This window comes from Cavia porcellus, unplaced genomic scaffold, assembly GCF_034190915.1.
Source record: "Cavia porcellus strain 051 isolate PalLab524CR breed Dunkin Hartley unplaced genomic scaffold, mCavPor4.1 scaffold_8, whole genome shotgun sequence".
In the NCBI taxonomy this organism is placed as follows: domain Eukaryota; kingdom Metazoa; phylum Chordata; class Mammalia; order Rodentia; family Caviidae; genus Cavia; species Cavia porcellus.
In genome coordinates this window covers 64961360-64975760 of record NW_026947491.1, presented here as the reverse complement: position 1 = coordinate 64975760, position 14401 = coordinate 64961360, and the positions used below count along the sequence as shown (strand labels likewise).

Genomic DNA, 14401 nt, shown 5'->3' with positions numbered 1-14401 from the left:
ATACCAATTTCACAGTCTGGCACTTGAGGATTATTACAATTGAATTTCAATTCCGTATTTAAAAAATCAAAAGGAGTCTCTCATAGTAAAAAAAACAATCAGCCTGGAGTACATTTAAAATGTTTTCCAAGCTCTAGATTTTATAACTAAACAAAAATTAAACTAAAATATTCCTCCAAATTGTATAAGTTCTTTTTAAAATGTTAAATTATATTACCACTAAATGGATTTGTTCTATAATGCTTTGCTTCTCTTAACCGTTCATTTTTTAGTTTTCAAAAGTAGGCCAAATGATACATAGCATGTACTCTCCCAACAAAGAGTTTATACTCCAATAAAATAAGTTAAGTATTTATCTACATAGGCATCATACTAAAAGCCATGACAAAGAAGGAAAATGTAGGAAGTACATTCTCCTTAGGCAGGGTTCTCAGACATGTTATCACTGATATCATAGACTGGATAATCATTCAATGGGGAAGGTGGGCAATCCTATGCACTACAAGATGTCTAGCGCCACCACTGGCCTCAACCACTAGATGCCAGTAACATCCTCTCTCCAGTTGAGATGACTAAAACCGTCTCGGGGCAGAGCAAGTGATCCCTGCAGGAGAAATGCAAGTACAAAGTCCCACCAGCCCAGGGAATTCAAAAAAAGCTTTTTTGAGAAGGAAACATAACAACTGGTCATGAAACATTTGGAGAAATGAAAGAGTTTCCTATAACTAGTGCAGAAATAAAACTTTAAAAAGCTTCAGCATGCATAGCTAGCCAAGGCCCTGCCTGGAGTCTTGCACACTTGGTTCTAACACACCTTAGTAACACCTCTCTCACTTCCACATTCTTTCTCCCAAACAGCCACTCTTCAGGCCAGTACCCTCAAAAGGCAATATGGCCTGTAGGATTTCGAAACTACAATTTCACCTTTGGTATGTATATTTTACGGTTGCCTTTCACTAATGGAAGTGAAATTTTTCTTCCACTTACTTTCCTAAAAATACCAGTAACCCACAGGGAACAGTGGAAATGCTGAAACAGAAGGGTCTCAGTGAGAGGCCAGCCCGGGCTACAGAGTGAGTTCAACACTGGCTTGAATTACATGAGACCCTGTCTCAAACAAAAGATCAGAGGCCTCAAAAAAGGATGTCTAGAGAAGGAGACAGTGATTTTGTGTCTGAGTGAGTCTGTGGTGAGTTTGAGGTAATAGCAAGACACTAGGTGTGAATTGAAAATTAAAAAATTTGAATGGATAATACGTATATGAAATACATAAACATGTATAAGCACAACAAAAATGAAAAAAAAAGCATAAGGAAATGCAGACCAATATTTTGTCTGTTTTCTCCTGCTTTCTTAAACAAAATCATTTTTATCTTTTAATGAATCACTTAATTACCATAAAAAGAAATTCCACTTCCAAAAGTGACATTCTGGAAGTGTCACTCCATGAATGTCATTTCAGCATAACTAGAAAAATGTGAATAATAAACATGTATTTTAATTTCCTTCTATCTAACATAAATTACTTGATTTCCTTAACAACTTGTCTATGTGACATTTTTGGTTGAGCTAAGAAAGCGGACTCACAGCTCAGCTTTATACAGAATTGATTTCTTCTTATTTCTTCGGAAGTTCAGTAGGCAAGCTTCTTGTGTCAAGTCATTATGATAACATTCAGGAGGAGCAATGCATTAATGCTGGTTGATATTGCCAACAAATTACAGTATGTGATACAAAACAATTTCTATGCCATTATTTTCAGTTTGCCTTTACAAAAGGGTAAAATATGCAGAGTAAATGCACATTTGCATAACACCGTTAGTATTCAAATTGATGCGTGACTTTTCACTGTGGGTCCACCAAAACTAAGAGGACCTCACAAATGGCATGAAATATTTTCAACATTTCCATTTTGGCCACATGTATGCACACTGTATGTACAACGCAGCAAAAAGTGATCTTTGAGCTTCTGAAGCAATCACAACTTGCCTGGTATTACAATTGTTCAAGATTTATCATAAAAACTCTCAAGACTTGAAAATTCTTATGAAATATCTAGTTACTGTTCAACTGTCATAAATGGTCAAGTCCAGGGAGTTGCACACATCCCACTTACAGTTAAAGAAGTTACAAGGTCATGGGACTTACACACATGCTACTTAAAGTGAACTACGACACAAGGTCATGGGTATTATACATGACCTGTTTAAAATTAAAGTTGTTAATCAAAATGCAAATTGTTACTCGATGACAAAACATTTTAAGCCAGAATGGGTCGTTCTTTAGACTGTGTGTTTTTATGTACTTCAATGAGTCATTAAACCTCTGCCATTTCAGAAGAGTACTCCTGCTGAATATTCAATGCTATAAGCAAGTGTGTAGTCTATTTTTAAATAACCATTCTAGTAAACTAAAAACATAATGCAATAATGCCAGCAATATGTATGTAGGAAGTGGTGCATATGTGAATAATCGTGTTATAAAAACAGAGCATAATGTTCATAATTGTTTTCTCATTTATGTAGTACTAAACACTCTTATCAAAAATGAGTAAAAAGTCCTGGACCACCATTGATGAAGAGTATTATAAAGCACTAGAATTATTTTCCCAGGTCATAATATTAGATTTTCATATGAATAAATAAAGGTAGTGTCTGAGATTCATTTGTTTTATATTGGAAAGAGGCAAAGCTTTATGTAAGGATTATAAAGTCCTACTACTGTCAGAGCTCACATAAAGTCTTGGGGGCAATATCTAATGATTAGATACTCTCTCCCTGGTGCTTGGGGTTTTTCTGTTGCTGTACAGACACTGTCACAACCCTCAGTCACTGGTCCTCACTATTCTCACCGCTAGGTGACAGGGGTACCATAATCAGAGTCCTTGTTTCCCAGTCTTTTTGCTCCCTCAATCCTCTTCATCTCACAAATTTTAATCCAAACTTTGAATGTTTCTAGCCTTAAAATCCTACTGCCCCTCTTCTCCCACTTGTGGTCAAGGGCTCTGCTGCTTCTTCCGCCTGCCTCCCTAAATTCTGCTCGGGGGAAGAACAAATAGCAGCCAGAGGGATGAAAACAGCGACTCTTTCTCCGCTGCCCTGCCAGCAAGAGAAAACCCCAAAGCAAAACAAAGATCACACACTACCTTGTACCGACCCAAAGAGCAGGTCACCATCCAAGGAGACAATACTGAATACACACAAATACACTTATCAATTGCCAGACAAGGTCTCAGTGCTTTATTAGACACACAGTCCTCACAACCCTATGAAATAGAGAATCATTATCCCCATTTTCCAGATGAAGACATCAGACATGGAACAAATAGGAAATTGGCCAACCTTATAAAACAATTAAGTGGCAGAGTCTAAAATCAAATAGTCTGATTGTCAAGTCCCTAAACAAAAGAATGAGTACAATTCTCTCTCTCTCTCTCTCTCTCTCTCTCTCTCTCTCTCTCTCTCTCTCTCTCTCTGTCTCTCTCTCTCTCCTCTCTCTCTCCTCTCTCTCTCTCTCCTCTCTCTCTCCTCTCTCTCTCTCTCCTCTCTCTCTCTCCTCTCTCTCTCTCTCTCTCTCTCTCTCTCTCTCTCTCTCTCCCTCTCTTTCTCTCTCTCTCTCCTAACCAGGGATACAACAAAAACGGTTCTAACTTATTCTTTAAAAAAACAAAAATATAAAGATAAAAAGTAATCCACGATGGTAATTTTAAACTTTGTCTATTCTCTGTTTTTTTGTTTTTTTTTTTTTTTTTTTTTTTACTTTGGCAGTCATGGAGAAAGACCTGAATAATCAAACTAAAACAACTTCTGGCCGGAGTCCCACCACCAGAAGTAAGAGAACGGGAAGACCAGGGAGAATTTTTCACTTTTGAATTTTATCAAATTCTCTCTAGCAAAGGTTTTTCGATGACAGAGCCTCCACCCTAATAGCAGACAGTAGAATGGTATTTTTACAAATCTGAAAAAACTGTGAGAGAATCTAACTACTAGATCTAGAAGAATGTAAAGAATATGCGAATAATTTTTTAAACGATGATCATGACAGCAAGGATGATGGTGGTGGTACCATCATGGTGACAACCAGTATTATTGCTGGCGGTGGAGAATGAGCTTAGAAGTAAATGAGAGAAGCCCTTCCTTCCAAACTGTTTATGTTTTAAAGGTAAATTATATTTTCCTCATTGCTTCAGTCCCACGCTTGGAGTCATGCTTGAAGATGTGAGTCCTAGTCTTGTGGTCATAGTCACCAAATTTTACTATCTTCAACAAACCTAAACCACTGTGCTGTTGTGTTGTCTCAAGCTCATCCACACACATAGCAGCAAAAAATAAGGGAAATAAATAAATTTACTGGGAATGCCAGTAGCAGATCTATCTTGGTTTAAAAGAGAGCCAGAGTAGATAGGCTCTGTTCAAAGTTGCACTGAATAAATAAAAACAGCCTAATTTAACTCTTTCAAAGAAATTATGTATTTATCACTGTTCAGGATGAACAAATCAGATGACACCAACAAAGTACACAGCAAGACAAGCACCAATTACATGAATTTTCATCCCTGAATGAGACATTATTAAATGACCAGAGTTTTTTTTTTTTTTTTTTTTTTTGGACTATATACACAGGTACTCTTTAGACTTGGTTTACAGGTAGTATTTTGAATTGTAAGCAAAATTCAGCACTGGACACAGTGTTACTACATGGTTATGTGTGCCTGACAGAAAAACAAGCTAAATCAATCAAGAATTATATAAAAAGTGTTCTCACAGAAATAAATTGTTCTCATGGTTTTTCAGTTCACAGCCTTCTAAAGAGGGATGAAAAGCCATGTACCCCCACTTGCTCGTGTAAAGTGACCAGGAAAAATGAGGCTGATTTCAGCATAAAAGGATTGTGTTAATTTTCTTACTTTTATTAAGTACCACAGACATTAATCCACTCCCAGGAAAACTACCAAGCACCAACCCATGTACACTAATGCCAGAAAAGAGCAAATGCCTACTGAGACAAAATCCTCCAAGCTTTCCTCAAGATTTTGCCAGAGTGGTCCCAATTCTCCCTGAAAACTGAATTATTAATGTTTTCCTTCTGCTCAGAGATCATGATTTCTTCTAATCACTTACAGATAGAAACAGAATTTCTAGTTTCATTTTGTCTTCTATCGCTCTGACATATTACAGACCCAGTCAAAGTTTGTCAGAGAAAGACAGCTGCCTTGTTGAAAGTGAATAAACTCTTCATTTACTTTGGGTAAATTTCCTCTTTCAACCTGACCATCTGGATCTAAATTAAGGTACCCTACTTTGAACATGGGTGTTCACCATCTGGCTACCCAAAAGCAGCAATTACTTCAGGTAAATGAACATTTTGCCTAATTCTAAGCAAGTGTATTTCCTATAAGAGACTATGACATAAATACACATCCTTTTATCTTCCTGCTGCACACTTACTTGAGGAAAAAGTGAATAAGTGATCTATCTGCCTAGTAGAGACAGCTCACTGCTTATGTGAAAACATTTCAATTTTAAGACTTATTTTCAATATTCAACAAGTGCCAAATTTTCTCTCTTAGCCAAATGAATAATAGAGAGTAGAGGACTTGCTGAAGGTTTGAGAATCTTTGGCTTCAGTGGGGAGCTTGTCTTCAAACCTTTACCCACTACAATATGGGAACCAGGAAAAGCAAGTCTTTCATCCAAGGTCAGGGTAGGGTACAGACCCTTCCAGAGGTGAAAGACACAATACAGAGCAGAAACTAATTTTCTTTCTCTCACCAAAATTCTTTGTCTCTGATCTCTGAGGAGACTAAGAATCAGAGTGATAGGATACAAATTATTTATTGTTTCCACAGAGGCTAAGTGGACTAAATTGTGTATTATACTTTTAAGTATTTCCAGTTGCTCAAGACAACCCCTTTGGCAGAGGAAGTATTTGTCTTCATTACAGAAATTATCCTATAATTAAATTGGCAAAATGATGACTAACTAAAGATCACCATATTTAATCATTAATCAGATGAAAATTCAGTGTTTGCATCTATCCTTTTTTTTTTTTTTAGTCTGTGTCCCTTTTTTTTTATCTGTGTCCTTTAAAGAACTGGGCTTGAAAATGCCAATTGGCACTGTATTTTGAGGACAAAAAATTACCATCAATACATGTCCAGCTTTGGCTGAATTCTTGATATTTGTTTGCTTAAAAATGATCCAACTAGCCACAGTAATAGAAGTTTAATATATGGAATGTTAATACATTTTTGAAATCACTCACTAGATTTATTTTGCTTAACCAGCTCCAATACAAGCAGGAATGAAATTAACAGATTTGCTCTAGTATTGAAGGAGAGGGTGGCTTTCTCTAAGATGCTATTTAGAAATGAAATCATGCTGGAATCTAGAAAACAGTGAATTCTGAGTTTCTATTGGGATGCAGAGTTTAGCCACACATGAACTTGGTTAAACTTCCACCCAAGTTATTTACATCTTCGAGGAAAACTAAAAAAGAGAGTTTAAACACAAATATGCACTAATGGCACAAGAAATCAGCTCTGGGTCAAACAGAAACATCTGTTTGTTTTAAGAATCCGCCTCTTTTGAAAGCACTGGCCAAAAGCAGATTAGTTCTGCCAAATACATTTCAGCATGTCATGGTTAAGACACAGAATTTCCAGGAGCATTTGTTTCACGGCAAGATTTATCAGTAATGATATGCAACTCCTACTATTGACATTTTGACATGACAAGCTTGTTTCTAAACCTAACATGCAAATTTGTCCTATGCCTTTCCTGCATATTTGATATAATTTTGTGCCTAAAAAACACTTCGCATCTGTGTTGTTTAAATCATGTTGGAGGAAGTGATAAAGGGGAGTTTAAAATATTCATATCTGACCTTACAAATTAGAAAGTGAATATTTTATACGTTCACTTATCAAAGGTTTCAACTATCATACAACTACTAGAGCATGAGGTATTTTGTTTATATAAAGTTACCGCATAGCACACTGTGAATAATAAAACTTTTGTGTACTTCCCTAACACATCATAATTTTCCCAGCCTCTTACAAACTAACTTCTTCAGAGCTCTTGCAAGTACCATGACTCCTGGTCCCAGACTCAGTAAACCAAAGTCCAAGTGCTAGCTCTCAGACCCCAAGCCCTCTACCTCAGGTCCCCTGGGCTCCTCTGAGCCCTACTTTCTATATTGTGAGAATCATCTGAGGAAAAAAGAGGCTCTGCTCCCCAGCTCCCCCTTACAAGTTCATGATTTCATTTTAAAGTTCACTTCGGTTGTTCATCTGTTCTCTAGTCATTTAACTAATAACTTATTTGAGATGCAAAAAGCAAGAATCAGTGCGTATTCAGCAATATATTCAAGGGTTCACCACCATCGCAGGACACTCATGGGGGCTTGGCATTTACGTGGACACTCTACCGGCCAGCCACAGGGCTAAACATTTTTCAGTGTGTTCATGCATGAAAATCTGCATCAATCCCCTAAAATGAATTTTATTATCTTTCCCAAGTTAGAATTAAAATTACAGGCTCAGAAGCCAAACTACTTTCCTTGGCAGTTTCCTTTGTGTATGTGACTTTTCTGGGTCTTTCCTTCACCACCTGTAACACAGGGAGTGCTGATAACTGCATTACCCCCATAAGGTTCTAGCAGGATGGAGTTCATAAACAATGGGTAATACGCATGTGAGGTACTCGCTGGCAGAACCGGCCACTTACACTGCACATTTTCCTCAACCCTGCACCACAGCTGGACAAACAGAAGATTTGAACCCAGTTCCACCAGTTTCAAACTCGAGGTTTTAAACAAACTGTCAAGGCCTTTCAAAACTAAAAAAAAAAATAGGATACTGCCCAAAATTCAAATCACAAAAAAGCCACACACTAACCAAGCATTTAAGACAGACTGACTGACCACTGGTTTTCCCTGCCTTCACCACGGTAATCACTGCCAGAGGCAGCAACTTAGGAACAAACCCCAGTCTTGGTAGAGCTCTCTCAAAGGCTGTGAGGTCTCTTCTACCTGGCTTTGATCATGGCCACAATCATCCCTGCCTCCCTCAACCTGTTCCTGGGTACCGCTCTTTTTGCTCCAAATTGAAACACTAGTAGTTTGGAAAAACTTTACACAGGCAGAGCTCACCTCTGCTCTACACCTGCCGGGGAATTACTAATAGGGACTGCAGCAGGTGCCTGCTTTGCCTGAAAACTGAGTTACCCTGCTGTCCCGGTCTTTGGCACTTAGACGTTTTCCCTGAACAGTAACTTGACAAGCCTTTGATGTCACTGTGGAATCACTCTGATTACAGGTTACCCTTTTAGGAAAGCCGCGCGCCCTGCTGGCTAAACAACTTTGACCAGGAGGGGGAAGGTCCTGACTTGAGGAGGGGCGACACTCATCTTTTGATACCGCTGACTCCGTGGAGTTGCAGCAGTAAAAGATCAGGCATCTGGGAGACCCTAGAAGGTTCGGAGCCACCATTGTACCTCGCCTTGGCTTCCTTCCCCCACCTCTGGCTTCTTGGGCATTGGAAGCCAGTTAAGTCCCGGAGGACCCGGCCGCCACCGGTTCGGCCGCCCGGCGGGGTGGGGCAGCGCTGGGCACCGCCTCCCTCCGTACCTTCTCTCCCCGTGGAGCACGTAGGAGCTACGGAAGAAGCCCAGAAGCTCGTTCTCTATGAGGGCGTTGTAGATGATCTTCAGGTTATAATTTCGCTGTGCGTCCAGAGTCCTGTTGAGCACTACTACCAGAACCTGGGTTTGCGGGTAGAGGAAAAAACCGGCCACTGGGACAGCCCCAGCAGCCCGGTCCTCCGCCACCTGCACTTTCTCCACCGCCACCCGGGAAGCGTGCAGCACGACGTAGCGGGTGGCGTTCCGGCACGCGATCTCCACGTTGACCTCCCCGGAGAAGGTGAAGTTCTCCATGAAGGCGGTGAGCATCAAATTGTAGTGAAGCGGCTTGAGATGGCCCGACAGGCGCAGCTGAGTCCAGGGGGGCCGCTGCTCCCGCTCCTCCTCCGACGGCGGCGGGGCGGACGGGGTTTCTGGGGTGCCCACCCCGCCCGGCTCAGGCTGCAAGGAGTCCCCGCCCGCGTGATGGTTGCGCCGAGCAGGTCCCGGGAGGCTCGCGTTGCCGCCGCCCTCTGGGAAACTCGCGGGGCGCCCGTCGGCGCCGGGCGCAGCGCTGGCCCCGCACTCGTCGAAGCGCAGGCTGAGCAGCACCGCGAGCATGGTGACCGCCAGCAGCGCCACGATGGACACGGCGAAGGCCAGCACGAGCCGCTTGTGCACCGCGATGTGGCGCTCGGTGGTGCGGGGTCGCACTCCCACCGAGTCCGCCCACGGGTCCGAGAGCCCCCTGCCGCCGGCCCGGAGCGCGGCGGCATCTTCTCCCATGGTGGCCGCCAAGGGTGAGCTGCTGGTCTGGGCCCCCTCCTCCTCCTCCTCCTCCTCCTTCTTCTCCTCCTCCTTCTTCTTCTTCTTCCTCTTCTTTTTCTTCTTCTTCTTTTTCTTCTCCTCCTCCTGCTCCCCCCGCTCGCCGTCCAGGGCCATCACGCCGCCTCCTCCTCCTCCCCCGCCCCCTCCGGCACCCCCCGCGGGCGGGCCACCCGGGCCACCGCCAGCGCAGTCATTAGAGAGCGCACGCGGGCCAAGGGCGCGCCGCGGCTGGGACCCCGGGGATGCCGGCGCCGCTTCTTTTAAGACTGGCTCAGGCCGCGGGCGGCAGCCTCGGCGCCCCCCATCGGCCCCGCCTGTCTCCCGACACCGCGGCCGGGGCGCGGGGCGCCGGGCTGGGAGACGCGCCCAACTTGGAAAGCGTCCTGCCCGCCCAGTGCGCGCCACTTGCCGGGCAGCACCCGGCGCACGCTGCCCCCTCCCCCGTGCGCCTGCGGCTGGCGGCTCTGCCCGCGCCGCGCCTGCCGGCCGGGCTTTCCGCGGGAGCTCTGCGGCCGGGCTGCGAGCCCGGGAGCGCCGGGAGAGCGCGGGTGTGGGAGGGAAGTTGGGGCTTCCGCCCGCTCCCGCCTCCTGCGCGCCGCGCGTCCTCCGGGTGGGCTGTGCTCGCAGCAGCGGTGGCGACGGCGGTAGCACGGGAGGCGCCCGAGCCGCACACCCGCAGTCGGAGAGGAGACAGGAGACGAGAAGAGAGGACAGCCGAGAGTGGTGGAGAGGACGACTGGAGTGAACCCCCGGAGGACGTCCCAGGGCCGCGGAGCTGCGCCGCCCGCCCGCCCGGAGAAGGTCCTGGAGAAGCCTGGTCCTCCACCCTCAACACTTTAAGCTGCGGTGGCGGCGAGCAGCGTGAGGTTGCAGAGCGGACGGACGGCGCGCCTGCCTCGTTCAGATGTTGCTCTGCCCTCCGGAGATGGCAAGTAGGGGAGAAGTGTCCAGCCCGGCCGTCCACTTCAGGTAGATGAAGGGCTGCTCCATATCCCCGGGGAGAGAGCCTAAGTGTCTGCGTGAGAGCGAGGTTGCGTGTGTGCGCGCCTGTGTGTGTGTGTGTGTGTGTGTGTGTGTGTGTGTACACAAGCTCCGGGTGCAGATTGCCAAAGCTACTCCAGCTGCATTCAGGGACTGAAACTCCCGGAGAAAGGCAAAGGAGAGATGGAGGGAGCGCGAGGAGGCAGGGAAGGCGGGAGGGAGGGGAGTGGTTGAGCGGCAGAGGCAGAGGCAGAGGCAGGCACTGGGAGATTAGAGAGCTTTTCTCCGCTCGGTCACACCAGACACCCACAGCCACGGAGGGGGTTGCTGAGCTGCCTGCAAGAAGTACATTGTAAATCTTCAGCGCAACAAGCCCCGCAGTCACCCCTCTTCAGACTCCTTAGCCCCACTGCGGCTCCCCAGAGGGACCATTGGAGCCTTTGGCTGTTAACCAGGAGAGCAAAGGAAGATCCTGCTGGGGGAAATGCTGCTGTGTCAGATTTCACATCAAGCTCGCCTGAGGTTTTGGAGGATTGTATGTAAATTGAACTAAATTCTCCAAAGCCTGACTTTGTATATTGCACTGTGTTGTGTGCAGGTGTGCAGTGTTAAAATAATGTCTAGCTATGAAGTGTTGGAACCCTGGAGAGAGACCCAAAGAAAGGAGACATATTTCCTCATCGGATACATTCTATTTTTGCATTGCGAAATTGATTAAAATATAATGCTTGTAGGACAAAAATAGGAAACACAGTAACAGCAAAACTGAGAAACACTAGGGAAATGAGCCCCCTTATCTTTAAACTTACTAAGACGTTGAACAAATACATTCCATGATTGGCTAGTTTTTCACTTCACCCAGCCAGGATTACTTTTTCGCAGCATTCCAGTGTTATCCTGACAATTGTTTTACACTTTGTTGGAACAGTTATCCATAAGAAGTGATAGAAGAGTCAACAAAAGAGGTTCATAGATCATTAGCTGGCTAAGGATTCTTCTGAATTTATTGGAGTTTCAAATTATAGTGAAGAGTCTATATGAGTATATGGAATATGCAACCTTCAGAATTTGTGAAGAAGTTTTATTAGCATGATACTTAGGTAACTGCCTTTAAAGTGGTATTCATCTCTAGGTTTTTAACAAAACAAAGAGTTACTAGTTTCAGAGTCAAAAAAAATTAAGTAGATAAACATAAAGTAAACAAAGTTTCTCCTTTCTACATATTCCTTTGGTGTCTTTAAATCCCAGTGGCACTTTAAAAAGAAGCCCAGCATTATTTTTCTTACAAAAAGAACTATTTAATGCTACTGGCTTTGGAGTGCTGGAAAGGGACAATGAAAATATTGTGTTTGGCTTTAAAAGTGTGGCTGAGGAGGAGAAAGCAAATGTACATCAACTTAGTCTGATAACCAGGGAAAACACAGCCCTGCTTTGGGAAGTACTGGGCCCTGTATTTCCAGATTAGATACATGTTCATACGTCCTAGATGTCCATTTGAATCACTCTTAAGTGCTGATGAATACCAGTGCCAGGGTGGGTTTTGTAAGCATGTTGTATGTGGGCCGTTAGCACAGACCAAGGGAAATGCCACATTCTGTTCAAGTTACTTTTTTCTGCTCAGTTTTAAATGCCTGTGCTCTTGCTGTCCATATGTATCTGCCTATACATTTTAAGAGTTGAGTTGGCTTCATTAGATTGTTTTCACAGAATTACATAATCTTCCACAGGTCACCAGACTTTTCAGACTTCAGAGATCTAATCTGGTTGTTCAGGATTACTGACCTAAGTACCCTGGATTTAGCACCATAGAGGGGCAGAGCATTCTGGAACCACACCTGTGAATCTGAGAACCTCTGCCTAAATGAAGATGTTGCCCACTAAGTGATCTTTAAGACTTCTTTAAGTGATATTTGTCAAGAAAGTTTCAAAGAAAGCTTTTTTTCTGCTCTTTACATCTTATAAATGTGTTTATGTACTACTGGAAATTACTGCAAATCAACTCTCAAATTATTTTAGAATTAAATAATGCATTTACCAATTAGTAAAGTCTCTAATGACTAATTAAATTAGTAAATGGGTTACTTTCCAGTACCCAGCTGAAACAGACACAAGTTTATTAACATGAAGTGACCACAGCTTATTAGCTCATTAATTCCCCTTAAATGTAACTTACCCAATAAACTCAGTATCAAAGTCAAGTAAGTACTTCTCCCTTCCTACTTGTGTTACAATGGTCCCAGTGATTTTTCTTTTTGAAAGTATGTAGTACCCTTCCCCTAAGTGTAAGCAGCTAATGAAATAAATTTTTAATATTATTTTCCTAGAAAATGTTCTTTCCACTTTCAAATGAAAAAAGGTAAAATTTCAGATTATGTATCTTAACAAAAACATTAAAGAAATTATTCATTTATATTTCATTTTAAAATGCCTTTAATATTTATGTCAATGGATTAGAGAAAGAATTGACTTTTCCAATACCAGAGTCATGAGTCACACAGTGTTCTAAATAAGGGAATAAAACTTAAATAGGCTGATGCTTGTGTCAGAAACATTTGTTCTGCAATTTCTGGGATTATTTTATTTAACTAATAAATGTCATTAAAGTCATGTTGTGGCCATATTTGATTCAGGGACTTGAAAAAATGAATGCAATCAGAATGTTTAATATTCATGAGTCCAAAAAGAAGTGGCTTATAATTGAATTTACACCTTGAACATGTAAGTAATCAAAATGAACCATCTTCCAAAAATTTCCTATACGTACTAATTTCTGTAGACAAGAACAACTTGAGTGTCCTTATTTACTTAGTTCCTTCAAGTGTGATTAGCACTTCACATCCAAAAACAACTTAGCTCAGAAGAGTGCATCCAGCTCTGCCCTTGCCTCCTGCTATTATCCTAAGCCACTTACTAAAAGGACTCAGTTTCCTGAAGTGCTAATGTTAAGGAGTTGTGCTAAACAAACTTGGAGGTCTCCCATAGCTCTGAAACCTGTGAAAGAAATTCAAAAGCATGTAGGTACATTATCTTCATTGTGCTTTCAAAGTATTTATTTTCAAAGTATTTCTTTTCCATGAAAAACAAAAAATATTTCAACAAAAACTAAAACTTTAATGGGAAAGACTTTATAAAATGTATTTTACCAGCAAAAGTGTATGTGAGGATAAACAAACAAACGGTACTGTACTATCAGTCAGAACAGAGCTGGGTGTTTCAGGATAGGAATGTGTTGCTGTTGCCTTCACACAGTTGAAGACCAATGCTGACAACAGATGCAGAAGTCTCTGTTAATCAGCTAAAGTGGTGCCGCCATGTGGCAATAGCAAAAAAAACCCATTTGAAATAGTAATACTTTGAAAGTTTCAATTTAAAAGTTCATCTTGCACATTTTGTTAATACATTGTGTGATCTTAAAGTTACACAACATTTGTCCCTCCTCCATCACTGGCAACATTGGTAAAAAGGTTTCATACAAGAGTCACCTTTCCTAACAAAACATTCCTCAGGACCTTGAGAGAGAGAATTAATTAAGATTAGCTATAATTGAGTTAGTGATATTTCATGATGTCTATAGTTCACCAAGTAAAAGAACCATCTTGATTTAACTGTCAGTTATCAGTTTAAAGGGGGCCTTTCAAGATAGCAAACCTAACATATCTGAATAACCCCTGATACAATTCCCATCTGTAGTATTGTCATATCCTGAGAAGAATACTAGGATCTAAGGAAAGTTGTGTTTTTCTTTGGAGGATTCTAATGCTAGATTTAAACTCTTTGGTTTATGATCTCTTTAAGAAAGCTCCATAAAAAGCCAAGCATGCATCATGGAAATGTTTATAGTTAATTTATGAAAGCTACAAAGATAAACACTAAACTCTACAAACAGAAGTTAGCTCACTTCCCTAAGATGTTTCTGTGTAGCTAGTCAATATGTCTACTAACTCAAGAAATATACGAAAATACAGTAAATT

General features: G+C 42.3%; 1 protein-coding gene across 1 annotated transcript in view; it reads right to left on the bottom strand.

The window, feature by feature from the left end:
• Trhde (thyrotropin releasing hormone degrading enzyme) overlaps positions 1–9578 on the bottom strand; it is a 373678-nt gene extending 364100 nt beyond the window's left edge. The window contains exon 1 of the mRNA XM_063255150.1: positions 8629–9578. Within this exon, the coding sequence (XP_063111220.1) occupies positions 8629–9563 (935 nt within the window). The 5' untranslated portion in view covers positions 9564–9578. The remainder of the gene's footprint in view (positions 1–8628) is intronic.
• Positions 9579–14401: the final 4823 nt, after the last annotated feature.